Source organism: Myzus persicae, unplaced genomic scaffold (genome assembly GCF_001856785.1).
Source record: "Myzus persicae strain clone G006 unplaced genomic scaffold, MPER_G0061.0, whole genome shotgun sequence".
NCBI classification, from domain to species: Eukaryota; Metazoa; Arthropoda; class Insecta; order Hemiptera; family Aphididae; genus Myzus; species Myzus persicae.
Window position 1 is genome coordinate 179,002 of NW_019103097.1, and position 22,329 is coordinate 201,330.

At 28.3% G+C, this 22,329-nt stretch overlaps 1 protein-coding gene across 1 annotated transcript in view; it reads right to left on the reverse strand.

Moving 5' to 3' along the window:
* Window positions 1-12,172, reverse strand: part of LOC111033771 — a 79,618-nt gene extending 67,446 nt beyond the window's left edge. Inside the window, exon 1 of the mRNA XM_022314686.1 lies at window positions 11,699-12,172. Within this exon, the coding sequence (XP_022170378.1) occupies window positions 11,699-12,172 (474 nt within the window). The remainder of the gene's footprint in view (window positions 1-11,698) is intronic.
* Window positions 12,173-22,329: the final 10,157 nt, after the last annotated feature.

Below are 22,329 nucleotides of genomic sequence, written 5' to 3' on the forward strand. Positions count from 1 at the left end.
ATCAATAGTATATATAATTTTAATAATATAATAATAGTATAATATAGTTTAATATCAATAGTTGCTACTTTGCGAGTAGCTAAATTATGCATTAAATGTATGAGTTATAAATAGGTACCTACAATTTATATTTTTTTTTGTTCTATAATATTAATTAATTAGGTATGCTAACGCAACATTCGCGGTTTCATTGGACAAAACTTGGGTAAAACTGTACTTTTGCGTATTGTGCGAACGAGCAGTTTGAACGATTTTCTCTTTAGTTTGGTACTGAAATTTTCGAAGCGTGTAAAGGCTTAAAGACCAAAGCAGAGCTATCTTGACACTATCAGCGTTCCAAGAAAGCCGGAAGGGACAGGCTTCCGATAAGAGGTTCCGGGATTTATGTCCGACCCTTTAGCGTGAATACATTAAAACCCACCCAATGCCTTCAGATTAATTGTCTAGTCATACCGTGTTATGTACACAATATATGTCGCATGCAAACACTCTACTTTTGCATTTTTATATAAGGCAAAACCAGATAGGAAAGTGGAATAACGATAGGCAATATACACTTTACAGAATGTAACAGAAAGAACTGACTAATACAATAACTTTATTAAGATCAATATTTAAAATTGTATAATAGTATAATTTTTAAACTAAAAATAGTTTTCTTCTAATATAATTTATAGATATTTAAGCTATACATTTAATAGTATACATTTTTTCATTTTTATTTTTTGAAACTGAAAATAGAAATCTAAGAATTTGATTCAAATTTTTTTGACACTTTCAAAACAGACAATTTTTAAATCTTATTATAAAAACAATTCTGATGGTAAAATCATTTTTTTAAGTCAAGTAGTTTATTTTTTTGAATTTTTTTAAATATTAGTATTTTTTTTTTGGAGTTTATTAATTTAAAACGTAATAGGTAACAAACTTTTTTCAAAATATTATTTTTGGACATGCGTATATTTCTTAAATTATTTATCCATATAATTGTCACCATTTTTGTCATATACGTTTAACTATAGAATCAAATTTTTTTTCAGATGTTAACTAGAGTAGGATAATAATTATGAAATGGCAAATAAAAAATATAAATTATAATACAATAACAATCATATATTATAAGTTACCTATAACAATAATATTAAATTATTATATTATGTTCAATTTTTACTGTTTGGGTAATGATAATTTAACCAGTCCCCTACCACATTTTGGTAATGATATATGTTGGAAGGGTGAGGGGCTGGACTAGGACCCATAATGATATTTCAAGTTCAATTAAAACATGTTGTAGGTACTATATATTTATGTCATAATTATAACTCCCGAACCTAAAATTGAATTGGTCTATGGTGGAAATAATTTCCATATACGTCACTGATATATAAGTAAGTAATAATAAGTTAACTGACAATAATCAAATAACATTAAACATAGCGACCTTATAAATAAGTACAAAAACGCATGCTGCTGTTTGTCAAACATTATGCACTAACTTCGTGACAATAAGTTAGGGCCAATGAACATATGTGACGCATCACGCACCTACTGTAAAAACAAGATTTCACAATGCCACTATTTTATTTTACGAAACTTAGTGTTAAGTATTTAGTAAGTTATTCTATACATACTTAATTTACATAATTAAGCAAAATATAATGTGCTATGCTTATTCGAATGACTAGTAATGATATAGTATCTATATAAATTGCCATGTTTGGGTAAGCCTATTTTAGATTCTGAGCGGAACGATGAATGTATTGATTTTACAATGATGTGTTTTTATATTTTTTTTTTTCTTGTCTCTGTCATCACGGTTTCTTGCAGTAAAATTGCGTGGATTTTCTTCAATAGCAACTTTTCTAGTAGGAAAGTTAATCTAGTTGGTGCATTCGAGAGGTCAATATTTTAAATTCCCAATAGTTTTCAAAAGCAACAGGAAAAACAAACAAAAAATTAAGGTAAAACGGGAATTTTTAGGCAAAACAATTTTTCAAAAATATCGATTTTAGTTTTTAGTACAACTCTAACAAAAATGACCGTAGATACATGCAATTTTCACTGAATATTTGTGTAATCATTTTCTATACACCATACAATTTTCAAAATATCTTGATTTGTGTTGAACTATTTATAGGCATATTCAATTTTCGATTATTATTTTTTTTTTTTTTTAACTCATGTCGATAAAAAATTTTAGCTCCGTCAAAAAACTTGAAAATGTAATACAAGGTTCCTTGTAAGTTGCTGTTAAAGGAAATTTTAAAAAAAAGTTGAGCGTAAATCCACAATAATTTTTTACGAGCGTTTAAACTTAGAATTTTGACAAAATTCGTAAAAATCACGAAAATTAGCAAATTATATTTAATTAAAAATTCATAAAAAATGTTCTATTTATATATAAGATTTAAAAATTTAACACAAGATTCCTTACAAGTTTGTCTATGTTTATCAACAATTTTTACAACATTGGATATTCATTCAATTTCTCTTGTAGCGATTTTCTTATTTTGTTGTAATTCAAAAACGAATTACTGTTGACACTTGAAATGTACATCAAATGTTTATATCATCAATTCATATACTTTATAAAATTTTCAAAATATTTTGACTCGTTTCAAGCTGTTGACGAACATTTTCAATTTTCATTTTTTTTCTATAAATGTCAATAAAATTGTATTGGTTGGGTCAACAAGCACGCAAATTGAATACAAGATTCTTGATAACTTGTTACAATAGCAGTTAAAAAAAATTCTTATAAGCATTTAAAGTTAAAATGTTGACAATAATTATCAAATTGAAAATTGAAAATGATTTTTTAGTTAAAAATGTATACAATTTTTCAATTTTTATAGCTAAGGATTGAAAATTTAAAACAAGGTTTCACTTAAGCAGTTTTTCCCGTAACTGAAAAATCTAAAAAATATATGAATTCAGTTATTTTTACAGACGTTTTAAGTTCAAACTTGGATAAGATTGGATATTAACACAAAGAATAACGTCCATCATTCTGTTGTAATTCGGTTCCAAAACAGCCCAACTTTAAGTAATTATATTTAATATTTTTCCAGCATCACTGATAATTTAAGAATAATATTAATTTAACTAACCGGCTACAATATAAAAAATAATTAATAGCAATATAACATTTCCTAGATTGACATATCTTCTCCGCTCAGCATTGTTTTTTGTATACAATGATATGATATTATTGAATTCAAATTGAATACCATCCATTACAACGACCTCCAAGACACCTAATGTACAACAGAGTGACAATTTCAAAATGACTAAGTTAATGACCCGCGTATACTATTAAAAATAGATGCTTTTATAAAAATACAAATCTAAGGAGAGTTCTGGGAGAGTTAAACATTTAAAATGAATGTGTTATTTACCTTTAACTCATCAAAGAAAACCTTATGTCGACAAACGTAATCAGACAGATGAATTTAGCATGACCTAACAAAAATAATCACACTGTATGAATTCCAGCAGGATAAGTATTAACCCTTAACTATACACGCACAATTTTTTTTCAATTATAACACGTGAGGTGTATTTTATACACCAATTTAGTTTATTCAAAAATCAATGTCGTATTGTATGTATATTTGACTTTATTTACTTAAAAAAGAACAAAGTACTACTAAATATTGTTTTAAATTAAATTATTAAAATGTATAAAAGAAAAACATTTTGTTATTACTCTATTTAAATTTCTAAAAGTAAAAATATCTTACTGTCAAATAATTTTTACATTTGGCGTAAGTTTTGACCTAAATTAATAATAATAATATGATTTAATAATATAATTATTTTATAACAATTAAACATTAGAAAAATAAATGGCATCATCAGCCAGTATAAGACGTAAACATAATTTACATTATAACACGTGCGGAGTATTTCGTTCACCGATACAAAAATACAAAAATACAAAAATTTAATACAGAGCATGCTTACGCACCTACAAACATCGAGTGATGACTGAAATGGATTAATAACTATTACATATTAGATAAGGAAAGGTTAGATTAGGATAGTAACTGAAAACAAATATAAACCAAAATAAAACAAGATAAACAAAAATATTGGTGTACAAAGTAATTAAGAGTTGAATAAAAAAAATTAGGAAGCCCAAAAGTTTAAGTAATTTTATAATAAATATTACGTATGTTCATTGTATCTACATAAAAACCTAAAATATTTTACAACGTGTTTTATTTTGTTTTAGTTAGTTTGTTTGCTATCGTTATGGGGAGAAACAAGGTAAGCTCCAAAAGTTTCAAGTAACGACTGTTTAGATAAGAGATTTCATAAAAGTATATATAAATTATAAGTGACTATCAGGTAATATGAAAAAAACTATTTTTTAATCATGTTGTAATAATTCAAAAAATAATACTTCTATTGAGACTTTAAACATTTACCGATTATTAAATTAAATATATAAAATTATAGGTATATTTTTCAACATTTTTTAGGCTTTTTCCATTATTATTATTTCCCATTACTTTACACTACATCTTTGAGGGCATGACTAGGCTAAAAATAGCATATATAAAAATTGTTATCGTCAGCTAAATTGTCATACAATTTGTAGTTATTGTAAAATTAAGTTTTCAAAATTTTAACAAAATTAACCGTCTTTTATTCTAACTTAACTTAAAAGATCCTAACAATTTGAAACCTCTCATAAGTATAGATATCATTATTCAGAAACTATACAGACGACCGCAGGAAAACGTATAAATTGTATACATTTTATATTTACTAGATTAGGTATTATTGTTGTTATAAAACAAAATACATTATATTTAAAATAATTGAAAGGAGTATTATCAAATAAAAACTTATAAGCTAGAAATGTAAGACACTAACTTTTAGTCTTAAGAATTTAGGACACAAAATATATACTTTATATTCTCAAGGGAAATACTGTAGAAAATTACTGCTAAATTATTGATCACTTTCTATCACAATGTCTTAGGAATTTTAATTTAATGATCTTTACACACAAAATTAAGGTGATATCATGCAAATTTAGTCTTAACGTAAATGAACAAATATAAAAAAGACGAAGTGAGTACAATAATTTTGGTATAGAGATTAGAATGATTATATGGTAAATTTTAGGAGTCATAAATATAAGTACTTTCGAACTATGACAATTCATCTTGGTATGGACTAATAATAGACATAAATAATACAAATTGTTTTAATCATCATATTATATTATAATATAAATACACAAAAAGAGTATGGTATACACACGTTCTATCAGAATTTGGAAGTAAAGAAAATAACGAAGTAAAAATCACAAAAGTACCCTTAAGTGTGCCGAAATCCTGATATTTTTAATCGAAATCTTCGCCAAACCCATTTCGTAAACCCATTTCAGTTGAATTTCATTCAATTCATGAAAAGTTATCTGAGTTTGTAAAACTTTTTTTTAATAATCCAAAAAACGTCTTTCAATTTAATGTAATGGTTATACGAATTGAACCCATCAATTTAAATATAATATGCACTATAAATATGAACGAAACATAATATATTTAAGCTATTGAAAATAATAAGTAGGTACCTTACCTAATATTATCGTATATTAAAATGTCTAGAAATGGAAATAAGCCATTTAATAAAATAAACAAAATAATTTAAAATTAATTGCACCTGGATGCTTTAAAATATATTAATAACTTATATTACAAGCATATATTTTACTCCTTTTTTTAGGTCAGTGAGAAAGCTCAAGTTTCATTATGTTCTCCTTAAATTGGGAAATTTCACACGGGTGGTACTATTTAGTCGTATTTAGAGATCATTATTTATCAAATTATCTAGATATTTTGTGTAAGCTTACGGAATAAAAAAACAGCTTTAAACAATTATTGACAGTTTTGGGGTAATCCAGACTTTTAAACTTTAATACATTATTATTGGCTACTCATTTAAAGAAATTCGCACAAATTATTTACCCTATTTCCGTACACATTTAATTTTATTAAATGAAAAAAATATATTATTTAATTTGTTTACTAAAAACACAATAGGTAGTTTTAACACACAAATGTATTCATAATAGCTGCAGGTTATTAATATAACATGAACATATTATTATAATACATACAAGCAATGAATTACTTTCACAATTTTTATTGAACTAACATTTTATCTATGATTGAACTGATTATCGATAACTGATTAATAGTTAGAATAATAAATATTGAGATAAAAAGTTGGTAGGTAACTAATCTACATTCGAAGGTGATACTAGGTACTGACACTAAAAACAAACATAATAAAGGATGTAATACTTACAAAATATATTATTATTCCTAATTTACAATTAAGTATTAAATAAATAGTTACAATTAGAATTTATTTTTACTTTTTTCGATTTTTTTGATTTTTTCTGTGGAAATATTTAATAGGTATTTACCAGGGTATCTGTAAAAAAATTATATTATATTTTCTTTTTAAAAAAATTGTATTTAATTTGTTAAATAATACCCAAGTTACAATATGTTATATATTACTTGTTATTTATTATGTTGAATATATTATTAATTGAATTAACTGTTAACGTTGTTTTGAATTTTCAATCCTTAGTTATAAAAGTTGAACATTTTATAAAGTTTTAAATACGAAATAACTTTAATTGCTTATAAAAAAAATCATGCCTATCCATTTTTAATATTTTTCAACTGCTATTGTAAATTTGTAACGATATTCCAGGAGTCTTTAATTAACTTTCTAAGATTTTTTTACAAACAAATAAAATATTATTGACATGTATAGAAGAAAAAACTGAACATTTTAAAACGTACGTTAACAGGAACCTAGTATTACATTTTCAAGTTTTTTGACCGATCGAACATTTATACGTGCATAAATAGCTCAAAATTAGTCAAAATATTTTGAAAATATTTCAGAGTATAGAAAACGCTAGTATAAATATTCTGTAAAAATTACATGTATCTAACCTATTTGTGGTCATTTTTTTAGAATACGTCAAAAACTAAAATCGATTTTATTAAAAATTTCCGTTTTTCGAATTTTTTTTGTTTTGTTTTAGGTGCTTTTGAAAACTGAAGGCAATTTTTGACCTCTCGAATGCTTCAACTAGATTCACTTTCCCACCGGAAGAAATACTGAAAATGAAAATTATTTCGACTATTTACCGTGTACAAAAAAAAATTAAAATAAAAACACACACTATTGTAAAATCAATACATTCATCGCTCCGCTCAAATATAAATAAAAATGTGGACGAAAAAATAGGTGAGCCAAAACTAAAAGATAAATATTGTTCATTTAATCATTTATTCACTTTTCTTAGGAATTAAAACAGTTCGTTAAAGAGCATATTATTATTATCATTATACACCTGTATTAAACAGTTATAATATGTATAATAGTTGTTCGAAATCCTAATGAAACCTGTTTTTTAAGTGATAGTATTCAACATTAAAAGGTTAGACAATAGTTTATGACAATAATAAAGGATTTACAAACAGAATGTTTGTGAACTTAAGATTTTTCAGTTGAAAATCGTTTGACTAGATTCCATTTTAAGTTCATTTATTCAACAAAATATTTTTTTTCGAAGTATCTACACAAATATATTATTTCATAAGTTCACATATCGGTTCATTATTTGTATAACTTCCAAAAGCATAAATATTTACATTAGGTACTCCTGTAAATATTGTAACATAGCAGTATATTTTGTTTTCATCCTAACCAATTTCGATTAACCGATTCTAATCAACCGATAAAACCCAGATTTTTTAATGTTCAAATGCTAAATGTATTTAGTTTTTAAACAATTGAGCTAATCTTCTATTTTTAATTTAAAAAAATGAAGAGAAAACCAAGTGATTTAAGATTCCTCTTTTTAGAAAAAGCTAGTGAGTAGTGACAAATAATCCGTCTTTCCAATGAAGGCTGTCAACAAAGGTTCCGGTGAAAAAATTAGTCGCACAAATACAGATATTATTTGCATGATATTTGACAGATGTTGCTACACCGTTGGAAAGAGTATCGACTTTTATGAAAACACAATTTATCCATTATTATCATTCGTTGAGATCAATAACTTCAATATGTCTCATCTCTCAGTTAATATATAAAGAACCTTTTTACAGATGGAATGCGACCGACTTTCTCGACAAGGAAATAATATAACATTGATACCTTACAAAATCGAATTTAACGTCATTTTAAAACATTTTGCACGCTGTAAATTTATGATGGTAAATGAATCAGAAAAAACAATCAACAGTGAACAATTTACGCATATACCTAAAGGAATAATATGATAAACAATAAAATATTATAATGTAATGAATATGTGTATCATCATTACAGGCATAGGCGCATGATACATTTAATGCTCATATTAATTATTTATATCAGCGAACAAGTTCCAAAGATGGTCAAAAGTCTACAATGCAATTGTTATTACAGGCTGAAGAGGGGAGTCATATAACATAAGCAGTATCCAAGATTTTCTTCAAAGCCGCAGCTTCTTTTTCACAAACGACATGGATGTTCAATAGATGAAAAAAGCTGACAGACTGGTTTTCGAGATCCGTGTTTGAGGGACTAGCAATTAGACACTAATACAGTGAATTAAAAGAGGAAAAAAAACTCAATGATTATTTAATACACATAGTTCACAGTTATTACAATTCTTGAACCACTTATAACATTTGGAAATTTGGAATGAGTGAAAAAAATTAAACGGAAATGTAACAGATCCCTTGAGGCTAGAAAAGTGTTTTTTTTTGTGGTTTTTAAATTATACCGTATGATAGGTACCTACTTAGTGCAAAATATAATTTTTTATGTAAATCTAAATAATCGTAAATAATTATAAAAAATGTAACATTTTTGTAACAAAAGTAAGTATGACAAAGTACGTTTACGTTGGGTTAAATAATAATACCAAAAAAAAACCTTAACAAACTACCTATCATTGTCTGTATTTTTAATTATATGATTTTAGAAGTTGTTAATATTTCTCTTATTGTTAAAACAATACAAGTTTCATTTTGGTACATTACAAAATAAAATATCCAAGTGCATTAGAAACAAGAATGTAATATTTGAAATGGCGCCAGTGGTTTGCAAGTATAAAAACTAAAAGAGTAGAATCAGACAAAACGTTAAGATTTAAACTGATAAAATGATGACTGGTTGTTGAAATAGACAATAATCAAAGGAAATTATCACTTAAGCAAGAAATTGTATATTTATTCTATTTTTCGTGATCATTGATGACAAAAAAATATTAACATTTACTAAATGTCTAAATAAAACGAACAAAAAATAGAAACCAAGACAACGGTTGTATTCATTAAAATTGGATTGATAATTTATTTAATTAATAAACTACAGTTTCGATTAATTATGTTTGGATATTATAGAAACTAGAAACGTATTTTATATTTTTACGTAACGTATAAAAATATAGTAATGAACTAAAAATCCTTCTAGTCATATGTAGAAAACAATTTAGGAATCGAGAAAAATAAAATATCTAGGCACACATGTTTTCTATACTAACAAATACATATTATCCGAAATAAAATTTTAAAGTTGAACTATCGTAAAAGAAAATTAACATAATTTAGTGACGAGTGTGCTCGAAAACGATTATAGTGAAAAGTATGATAAAAATGTATAATATTTAATTTTAACATATTAATCGGTGTTTCCATACAATTAATTTCAATTTTCAAGTTTTTGAATGTTTAATGTTTTGATATTCTTATTTAAATTCTGAGCAGTAGTTCGAACTGCATAGATGAATGGTTCGGATCAATATAATATTTAACGTACTAAGTTTTTGAAAATAGAGAATATAATTTAATTTTTAAATTGTATTTTATATTAACTACCTGCAAATAAATATCTACACGTAAATACCTACATGATGACATTACACTTATTAGTAAATTATTATCAATAATATCTAGGTAATCTACGATGCAGATAACAAATCAATTACCAACAGATTTTGTGAATTTTGGTAAACATTTAACAGTTTTTTTGGAAAAATTCCATTGATATAAAATATTAAAAACTAATTAATCATCACATTTTATTAAGACAACAGCTCTACACGGGCATTTGTTGTCTTACAAGTGCGTAACATGGTACATTTATGCTCATCAGATCACGTTTAGCTTCGTTAGTTTAAAAATTAGAGTGAATTATGAAACTTGATGGTAAAAACATAATCTGGTTTTCTATGTGTGTTTTTTACGATAATTTAGTTTTTAAGTGAGTTATGAACGAGGTTGAGTATTTTTAATTTACCCTATATTAAATAAGAAAAACCTGCTAAAAATGTGAACTATCGTAAAAAACCACATACTAACACAGATAATATTCATACCTGCCGGTTCATAATAGGTCGAGTCGCTCAAAATTTAAAATCAATTTGCTATACATGATCTACTGAGCGTAAATTTGGTATATTACGCACTAATTGTTCTGCACAGATACAACAAAATATGTTACGTCCTCTTAAGCAATTTATAAAATAAATAAAAGTATATAAGTAGGAACCTTAGTATCTAACTAGTATAAATAATGTAATGAGAGTACCTACTTATATTTTTTAATTATCACAGGATCCTAGGAGTATTTAAATCAGCAAAATAAATACGAAATTTGTACTTTTATCTAGACCCCCAATTTCAAATTAATATTCTTCCGATTTTTGTTCAATTGATATTTTACCAGTGCAATATCATATTATAAGAAAGCAGATGGAGGAGTAGTTTAGATGTTTTCAAGTACTAACTGATATTGTTTTTTTCACTTTATGTTAATACAGAAGTATTTTAAACTTTTATACAACATACATTTATAGAAGTTTTCTAAAATCTAAAAAAAATAATTCTATTTTCTGTATGTTACTAAATAATATACATTGCAACATCACTAACTGAGTAAACATCTATCAACATTTCTTTAACAAAAATACCATCTCAATATCTGTGGTATTCAAAGGAAAATATATCATAAGCATATCAAAAACCCAATACACACATTTTTTTTTAGGACTGGTACTGGTACTATTGGGATACCTTAGTAATATAAACAATATAATGAAGAAATTAAATAATTAAGCATGTAGGTATGGTTAAAGGTTTTGTCACTGGAAAAAGACAAAATATATGGAATATTTAAATGGATGTTTGTCATTGCCTAATGGTAATGGATACCTACACTATAAAATATAATAATTATTCTCATTCAGTTTTCAGATTTCAAAATAAAGACACAATGCAAAATAATTTTTTCAATAGTTCTTCACCCATCCAAAAAACTACAAATGCTTAAAGAATTGTTCATAAAATACAATCAATTTTTAGAAATTGATATCTATTTTTATAAAAATGTTGTTTAACAAATGTTATATGTCCATAACACAGACAGTATTGGACCAGATAAACATTTTCCTATAACTATGCTAACTGGACATACTCTATAGTCTATATGACAATTAGAGGTGTATATTAAACACTGACTGTATTACAATAACTTGAGAATGAATTCAATCAACCTACACATTGGATTCTACCTACTAATCAATAGTGTACAGGTGACATGTAACAAAATATAAAACTTAATTCGGCAGAGAAATAATATAATAGGTGTAGGTGACACTTACCTGAGTAGTGTATGGTTGAGAGCTGAGTCGAATGCCATCTTGTAGTAATTTGTCCTTAAGCAATAACTTCAACTGAAGTTTAGGTATCCTGACTAGTTCAGCTTTTCCTTCTTCGTACTCATCATAATGTACCTGCTGAAGCTCTTGCGTACTGCTGCCCGACGAGTGGCCAGGGCTGGGAGCGCATTGCTCTTTGGAGGTGGAATACTTACATTCCTCCTGTATCGCGGCGGACTCTTCGAGAGTGAAATAAACACTGGCTGCGCCCTCCTCACGCAGTGTGCGAACAGACTGCAGCAGCCGGTTGCGGTGAGACGGGTTGAACACGCCGATAGCGTCCATATCGGGGTCGCCGACCTGCTTGCAGATCTCCAGATCGTCATACCCGTTGTCCAAGAACGAATCGGCGTACTGGCCCAGGTGCAGGGACCGAAGCCACTCGACTACGATGTTGCTACCGTTTTTGGTGGTCATTGGACAGCGTCAATACGTACAACACTGTAGCCCGGACGGCGACCACAGACGGCTAACACGAACGGTTCTGGTCGACGCGCGCGCCGCATAACTTCAAGGTGACCATGAACAATTAGAAAATTACTATGAGAACTGCGAAGAAGAAGCGGAAGATTGGCGACGGTGAACTTTACGCGGATTCTGTGCGGTTAACACTGCACTACTGCAGCCAAAGTGCGATAACAACGCGTGCGGCCTAATCTCATTCTACCGGAGGACATATTGACATTCTCGGCGCAGTCGCTAGCCGCACAGCCAGATGTCGCTGCCGTAGCCGTTGTCGAATGGAAAGCCGCAATCGACAAGCATTTTTATTTTTTACTTCGTTGACGGTTTCTGTTTTCACAATACTGTGGGTCTGTGGATTCCGTTTACTAATGTGATCACTTTGGTGCAGGTCATTTTGATTCTATTAACCGGTTGATTCTATAAAACATTAACAACATTTTTTTCATGATTCAATCTTTTTATACAGTTACACATATTTACTGTAACATACATAATAAATGACACAAGTACACAACGCACAAAGATAATTGAATAACATAATAACGTACAACGATATACTGTCATACTAATAAGTTCAAAAATAAAATTAATTTTATAATTAATCAGTTTGAAATACCATTAAAACGTTAAGATTGTTCATGAAAGTGATTCAATTATACGGTATTTAGTGATTCTAATAAAAGGTCAATTACGTTAGGTTTTTCAGTAACATACATTTTGGTTTGGGATTTTCATTTTTGATTCAAATAAACGGTTGATTCTATAAACCAGTGATCACATTAAGCGAAACTCACTGTGTTATGTTTTTCTATAATTGAATTAAGCTTATATATTAATTTAGTTTTTTTAGGTGAACCCCTAATGCTGGGTCCTACCAAGTTGTTTAAACTATTTTTGTAGACGTATAGTGAGATTTGTAGGCAATTTAAAATATTTAAATTAAATACAAATATTCAACAATGAACATATAGACAATAATGTAAGAATATAGCTCTGACCTTCCCTTTGAGAAGTTGATTTAGAAATAGCATATTTTTCACACAATAGGCACACCAAAAATATGGAAACTGAACGGAGTCATTATTTTGATTTGATTATACTAGCAGTATTTAATTTTGTAGTCTAATGTCTGTTTACAATTATTTTGTCATACGACGAGCGACATGCATAGATACATGAGACATAGATATACATATGCATTGTTTTCTCGTCATCTTTGATTTAAATGCTTTAAAAAAAAAACAAGAAAAAATACGACTTAATGCACTAACAATATTATAAATCTTAATAGAACGCTCTAAAAAAAATGGTCCGAAAAATTAAAAGCCAATTAAAATAAATTAAATGAATACAATAAAAAATTTAGATGGATTAACATTCGTTATATTTTGTGTTATATGTTTTGCGTTATATATTTGATTGTGGAGAAATGGTATGATATTTTGTCCCATAAAAAATAATAACACCAGCTAAAATAAAATAAGGTGACCCTTAAATAAACCACAACACATTCTAAGTAACATTCGTAGAGTCATCTCATTATACGAGATAAGCCATTAAATAATTTACATGTAGGTGACTGTGCATCTTACCCTGATGATCCTTACTCCTTAACTCCTATGATCCTCTGGAAAGAGCCCACTCATTTTGCTGTAGCTCATAAATTAATCTAATATTATGGACGAATTGTTTTGCCGAAATTATGTCACCCTTCACAACAATAATTTACGCTAAAGCGAAAACGGTTTTGTTTTGATGTTAATCGGACCGTTTGGCGGTCTTAGAGAAACCATCGGCGGTCACGGAAGAAAGCAATCTACCATTTTAACCGTGGTTTAAATTTGGCAACCACGGTCCTGAATATTGAATACAATATTTAAAAATAAACTATTGTTTACTAAAATATGTCATTAAGCAACTGCAATCAATACGTATGACTTAGGAAATAGTAATAATTTTCAAACGTAAATGAATTCAATAAATCTCTCTATTGAGCCACAATAAATATGTCAGACAGCAAGAATGAAGAAAGTACGATACAAAAAAATACCTAGGTAAGTATACGAATATACAATTTCAGTAAAATATGTAATATTTTTCCCAATACCTACCTATATTATTAGAGTGCGTGATAAATTATAAATCCATAAATATATGCTATCTCTAAAATATAGAGACTATTAAATACATACAAATAAATAAAACTAATTTTTTAATGAACATATACAATATGTTTATATGTTTTTTTATAGGTTTGTATAATTTATAGTTATAAGTCTGGCTGCATTTATAATCACGAAATATTTACTGAATCAGTAGTAAGTTAATGGCCCTTGATTTAGTGGCATATGATTGGTGTACTAAATTGTTGTGAACAATTTATTAAATTCATGCATTTTTCATGCAACCCGCCTTTATTATCGACCTATTACATAGATAGGTATAAACATTAAACATAGGTACCTACCTGCGCACACACCCATAGAGTAAGAATATAGACACACACTAAAAAATTTAGATTTCTCTATCTTGTGTGCCCTTATAGATCATGATCTAAAAATGTGCTGTAATTTATCATTCTTGAAGGGTTATTTAAAAAAATAGGGATTATTTTAATAATTGTATACAATATTATAGATAAACCAAAAAATATTTAGGTATTTATTATATTATGTAATTCATCAAACGTTTAGTTATTTTTCTGGGTATTTATTGTTGTTTACTTGCTATCAAAAATAATTTTATCCAACAGGTCATTGTATGTAAAATAAAGTTTCTCTACATACGTATCTTATGTATTATACGTATTACAACTCAATTCAGATCTATAAAGTCTCACTATAGAATCTTTCTGCGAGTGAAAACTATTTAACTAAAACTGTGACTGATACATTTATACAGATTTAACAACCTTTTAATACTATTTAGTTAGAAAACTATTTAAAATTGACGATGGGTTGGATATTATATATATTGTTATGTTAAAATAGTAGATGCGTGCTTTGAATGCTGTTAATAACAGAAATTGATTAGTGTTGATTGAAACTAAAATATACCCAATATGGTCAGCGTTAAGCGAACTCGGTGGCTTTATACGAAACTTATATAAGATCGTTTACATACCTATTTATTTAGGTAGATGCTAATAGCATTGCAATCGCAATATTAAATGAAAGCATAATGCGTATACAACATTCATTTCCACAACAAATGACAAAATGTTATAATATTTGAACAATTCCAATAAAGAGGATGTCAACGAACTATCTGTTTTCTCTCTCTCTAACAGTCTGACTTACTCGGAACATAGCTAATTTATGTTTAACAGAACCAACCATGTGTACTACTTTTAATATTAGAGTAAATTCACTTATTATCAAACTTTAAGCTAAGAACATAACCTGTGTCCCTGACTCCTGAGGACCCTACGTTGGCTATTTTACGGTATTTTAATTTTTATACAACTTATAATAAGTGAGTAAATTATTGCAAGTTAAAAATGCTTATAAATTGTATACAAATTAAAATATCGTATCAAAGCTAAAGTAGGGGCACAGGTAATATTCTTAGCTTAAAGTTTGAAAATAAGTGAAATCACTGTAAGATTTAAAGTAACAACATAGTGTTGGTTCTATTAAACATAAATTTGCCATGTTGGCGAGGCTAAGAGAGGAAAATAAATATTGAGCTGCCATCATATAAAAATAACCATTCAAATGTTTGAATGGGTGTATATTATTTTTAATTTAAATATGTAATGTTTATTTCAAACTAATAGATTATTTAATACCTTATTCTTTCAACCAACGACAAAGGAGGTTATATTTCGTTTATAACTAAAGTGGAGGTTAGGTGGGTAAGGTGGGTACCTCCATTATCACCATGTCCCCGCCGCACAGTTCTGTGTAAACCGCATGTGGTTAAAAGTTAAGATGTTACCATAACAAACTTGTACCAATTTTAAGTTGTACAAACAATTTACAATTTTTAAATACTAATAACTCTCTTTAAAATTAAAATATAATAAAAAGCCTATAAGAAGCCTTCCGTAATAATCTTACCTTTAATTTTAATAAGGGGTCAATTCACTCTAATTTTTAAGCTAACTGAGCTAAACGTGATCTGCTGAACGTAAAATTTTATGTTACGCTCTTGTAACACATGCGGGTATAGCGTCCTCTTAACCGGAAACATTGCTATTATTATAACGTGCTTGTGTATACATGTATATATATAGATAGATATCGTCGGGCAATTTAACTCGATCACAAAGTGTACACCGTGTGTCTATAGGTATAGTCATAAGCATAACATACGTCAGCGGCGCTTCTTCGGGTACCTAAACTTTTTACCCGCAGGACCCTAGACCTCGTGATGTATCATAAACAATATACAATATTATAAAGTCATACGCAGTTATATACATACATAATTGCACTGCGATTTTCACTCCTCCTGTAAATCAACTATACAGTATACATACATATACCCGGATGCCACCCAGAAGAGCCGTAAGCACTTCGACTAACGTCACTATAATATAAGTCTGCAATAAGTATAATATAATATTTAGTTGATAATAATACTTGATATAGGTGCTCGGCACTTGCGGAATATTATATTATAAGACGGGGAGCTTGCACAGTCCATATTATATTCTGTTGGTTATGATTGTATAATGATTTGCTAAAATATATAATTAGGCCTTGGTGGTTTCTATATTTAGCGATACAAATTCTAAAAGGCTGTGATATACTCTTAAATAATAATGATGTAAAAAACGTATCAGAAGATTTACGTACTCGCTCACTGCCGTAATAATTGTAGACACACCTATTCAACATCTTTATTCTTTATGTATATAATTTATAGGTACTGTATAAGCATTACGCAGTATCAACTATTAATAAACATATATAAATATAATATATGGATTAAATATTTAAATTTTTATAATACTATACCATAGAGATGTTAAATATATTGTTATTAACTTTTAAGTCAATACCAACGTATACTGCAGATTGGTGTGAATCATTTTTTTATTTTTAATACTTTTTGGGAATACTCTGTCAAAAAGAAAAGTCAAAAGACCGCCGGTTGCGAGGGAATTGGAAAATAATTGTATGATCTGTTCTAGGGATAATATAATATAAGGCCAAAACTAGTCTGCTCAGTCATACTCGGACTGTATAATATATATTAAACGTTTAAACATACTAATAAGTAATATGTATTATACTGTGCGCATTTCTCGCCACCGTGATGTGATGTATATTAAATGGAGTATGGACTGTGATATAGAAAGCGAGAGATATAACGGACAGGGTAGGGGTGCAGGAAGCAAACAAAGATTTATGAGCACATAAACTTTATATTATACATATATTTACTTTAAAACAATTTTGCACGCCCCCTACTCCCCCCCCACAAATGCAATTACATCTAACCGGGTCGGCGGGTCATAACAAATGCACGGGCGCCGCCCACGTATTTTATATATTCTCATATATATACATATATAATATTTAATTATTATATTGTATACGAAACGGCCGACCTTCCCCTTGCAATAGTTAATTGCAACCATTAATATAATGTACGTTTGACTAGATTGGCGAACGGTTATTACGTGTAACTTACATATTATTGATGTGGGTATACAGGTGTTTAGTATATATATTATTATATTAAGGTATAGGTGCTCGTAGTCGTATATTATACATTTATTCAACAATATTACCTACTACTGTCAGTTTAGAACCGCCTCAACGCCATTTTCACACCTTATTATTTTCACACCAAAAGCCGATAAAGTTTAACTGAATATCATTGGCTGTGCTTCAGTGTGTGTAATGTGTATTATCTATTTCACTATTTGGATGCGCTAGGCAGCCGTAAATAATCGCGGATGGTTTTATAGTAATAACAATTATTGCATGGTAAACAACCTAATCATAAAAATGGGAATTGTGGAGGGTGGGCAATTTTTTTGGGTTAGATGGAAAATTAGGTTAAGTCAAATTTATGGCAGACGAACGATTAGGTATGGATGAACGTTTTGGTATAAATTCAAATAAACAAATAAACAGATATGTGTAAAATGGAATTAAATTGAATGTGACGGCATTCCGTATGCAATGTAGCCATGTAAGTAGTGTAGGTACCTACTGGTATATTAGGTACTATAGACTTGCAAGGGCCGTAAATTTTCTGCCCGGTCCGGCCCATCAATTTTTTATCTTCAAGCCCGGTTCGGTCAGGTCCTAAAAATACTGTGAAAATAAAGCCCCGGCCCGGTCCTAAAACAATTCTAATCTTAAAAAAAGCCCGGCCTGGTCCAGTTCACACATTTTATCTTCAATCCCGGCCATGCCTGACATATTTTTTTTAACGCTAGTGCATGAGGTTTTGTTAAAAAAAAGCTCAGTCCAGTCTTAGGTTTTTTTTTTGTAAGACTGGTTTAAAAATGTTGTAAAATGTCCACATGAAATATTTTATTGATAATATTGATAACTGGCGTTATTTTTCAAATTATGATTATTTATAGCTGAAGGAAAATCCTTAAAAAGCCCGGTCCAATCCTTTATTTTATTATGAAAACCCGGCCCGGCCCTTGCAGGTCTTTATTAGATACCTACCCAGACAAAATACGTAATATATTTTAATTCCTCCCATCGTATTTCTATTTGAATCTTACAAATTATTAAGTTACGATTTAGCAATCTAGAGTTAGTAGAAACAACATTGTATGCAAAGTAAATTAGTAATACCTAGCTACTCCGTACATATGTTAATATTAAATAAGAGTATAAGTATGTGATGTTATAATTTATATCTTATACATATTATTATATTAATATATTTTATGAAAAAATGTTGAACTCTTCTCTAAGTTTTTACTTATACAATCATACACATTTAATATTACATACATATTTTATTATAACCTATATGATTCTTCTTTTCCCTCCCATAATTTCAAGTGATGCGCTTCTAGAAAATCCTAATTTAATAAAGAAAAATATGTATTTTACTTTTACTGCTAAAAAAAATATTTTTCAGTCAAAGAACCAAAACCGGGTTAAAGATAATAGCTTCGATCGGAATCTGAATCAAATTAAGAAGCATACAATTTCCTTGAATAATTGAATTACGTTTTGGCAATATTATATTGTAATTACTTATTACAATTTGTATAGGAAAAACTTATTTGTAAACAAAATTAACTTCTCGTTTTGTATGTATTTGTAAATTATTGAGTGTATATGTGTATGTATGTAATATCAAACAATAATAAAAAAGTACATTTTTTTTATGATTTAGTTTTAAAAAATAGGAATAATATAGTACATAATATTATCATTTATTGTTTCTATGACTATATCTTTCATATATCTATTAAACTGTAATCAACTTATCCTCAAATACTCCAGATTAAGTTTTCAAACATTTCTGCACTCTAGGTGACTATGTCTCTGTCCAACTCTTTTGTAGTTCTGTTAACTGTTAACATAAGGAAGTTTAACATTTTAGTTCTCTACCACTATCCTCCAATGATATAATATTATACCATAATAGATCATAATTACCTACATGTATTGTGGAATAACTCAAATAAGGTTATTGAAATATTTTGTCCTTAAAATTTTTCCTTAAACGGCTTAAACTAACGACCCTATGTTATTGTATTATCCATAAATTCGCAGCTTTGATCCTTTTGATCGTTGAAATTATGTCTATTTCAAAAATATTCTCCTTCTACCACCCGCAAAAACTAAATTCCTAACACAGTTTCTTTTATCTATTATACCATCCATCACATTATTATTAATGTGCTTATATTTTGCTTGTGGACATTAAGGCATATTTTATTGTTTATTAACTATAATTTACGGTTGACGCTTAAACAGCTATAAAATAACTATCAAGTCCAAGTGTAATATAGAAAATAGAGGTATAATTAAATGTAATAATTGATGGCGAATTAATATATTTAAAATACAATTCTTCGACTTCCAGAATTTACATAATTTAATAGGTCATGCATAATATAAATATATAATATTTAAAATATTTAGTCTATAGTACTCATTAATTGATGTAGTATACTAGAATATTTTTTACAAATTATAAAATGTTAATAGATTAATATTAACTTATAGAATTTTCAAATTATCATGGACCCCACAACTTCCAAACCTATTATCATTTATAAATTATCACGGGCGATGGGATATTATACTTTTAGTAGGTAGGTTAATATTCACATGAATTAATAACTTAAAAACTTCAGATACTTCTTTAGGTTTAAATTTACTAGATAGGTCAATCAAATTATAGTAAACCATATACTTAACAATTTATAGTTAAAATGGTTGTTTTTCGTTTGAAAACTTAAGTTTACTTCACTACAGACCATACCTTATATGACATAACAGATTTAAGTAAATTAAAATACTGTCTTAACTCTTAAGTATTCTGTAGAACTCCAAAATCATAATTTGAATAAATGCTTAATTAATTAAAATATTGTGGTGGGCACTGGCCGCTGGATATATTATGCTTGGTGAATCTCCCTGTATAACGAAACCTTTCATTTAATATATTAACTAATGAGGGCGTGAGTAATGAGTGAGTACCTAATACAGTGAATTGTTCTAGTATATTAAACAAATATATCTGTAGTATAATATAAAAATATATTTTTCCTTACTTTAATCGCCAGGAATAAAAAAGAATAAAAGAGTTTGCAACGAGTAGAATCGACGAACCTCCATATTCTAGTTGTTAAGTCATCATCTTGATGCATTTTACAGTATTATTTAATTATTATATTATAATTTAGTGAACAGAAATATTTATATTTTGTAATACATAGAAATTAAATGGATGAAAAAAAGTTTTATAATATTATCTCGGTAAGTAGTGAAGACACAAAAATATTATATAGGTATTTTTAATATCTCAATATCTCCTTTACAGTCTTTTTCCACATCGCTGGTTTTTAATCTAAAAATGCGTATACTCTACCCTCATTCAGAGAACAGCTCCGAATAAATTGCGATCTAGATATGTACACAGAATAATATTACTCTATACCTATAACCGGCCAATGCGTTTCTCATTTTAGATTTGAAAAAAAAGACATTAGGTACTGGGTTCACCATTCACAGCTACATTATAAAATGAAGTAGATACAGCAAATGTGATTTTTTTCTAGTGGGTACCTACCTGTTTTTGAAAAACACTATTTACAGTGCACTTAATGGTGAGACGAGTTTCCAAAACGTTTATGATTTACTGACCTAATTATAATGTAAGCGGCTTATTAAAATCGGTCGACAGCTGTTTGAGTCATCTAATGAATGTACAAATGTATTTTAATACTTTAATACGTATACCTATTTAATTCAATGCTAAAAGATTACCCCTCTTCTGTCTTCTATAAGAGAAAAAAATTAAATTAAGTCACTTGAAACTTTTTGATTACTTGGTCGATTAAAATTCATAAAGTAACAATAAAGAATACAATATTTTTTTAATAAAATCGGCTTACTTACTCTTTGGCGTCTTATCTCTTCGAAACAGTATAATAATTTCACAGTTTTCCGCGATGATACTTGGCACCTCCTGTATTATATAACTATATAAGTATATAATATAAATGAATGATTACTTTTATTTACGAAAGCAGAAACATCAAATAATGAAAAGAGGTATTTAAAATAAATTATGTGCGTTCCCTGCTGCAAAAGTACAGTGTAAGAAATTTCATTATAATACCGTTTGACAATTAATGTTTTCGATTAATTTGTTTGTCCGTCATGAATTAATGAAGCATATTATAAACAGCAATACTGCAGCAATGCAGACAGTCACAACTCGCAATATCAACTCGAACGACTTTAATTAACTGACAATGTGATGAAATTATTTACTATACTATAGACAGGGTTTAAGTGGAAAAAAATTCCAGAGGGGACTAATATCTTTATATAGTTTTAAGCGTTCCATATATAATTTTATGTTAAATGTCTGATGTATAAAATCCTAATTTGTTAAAGGGGACATTTTTTTAACCACCGTCAGAAGTAGGGGGACTGATT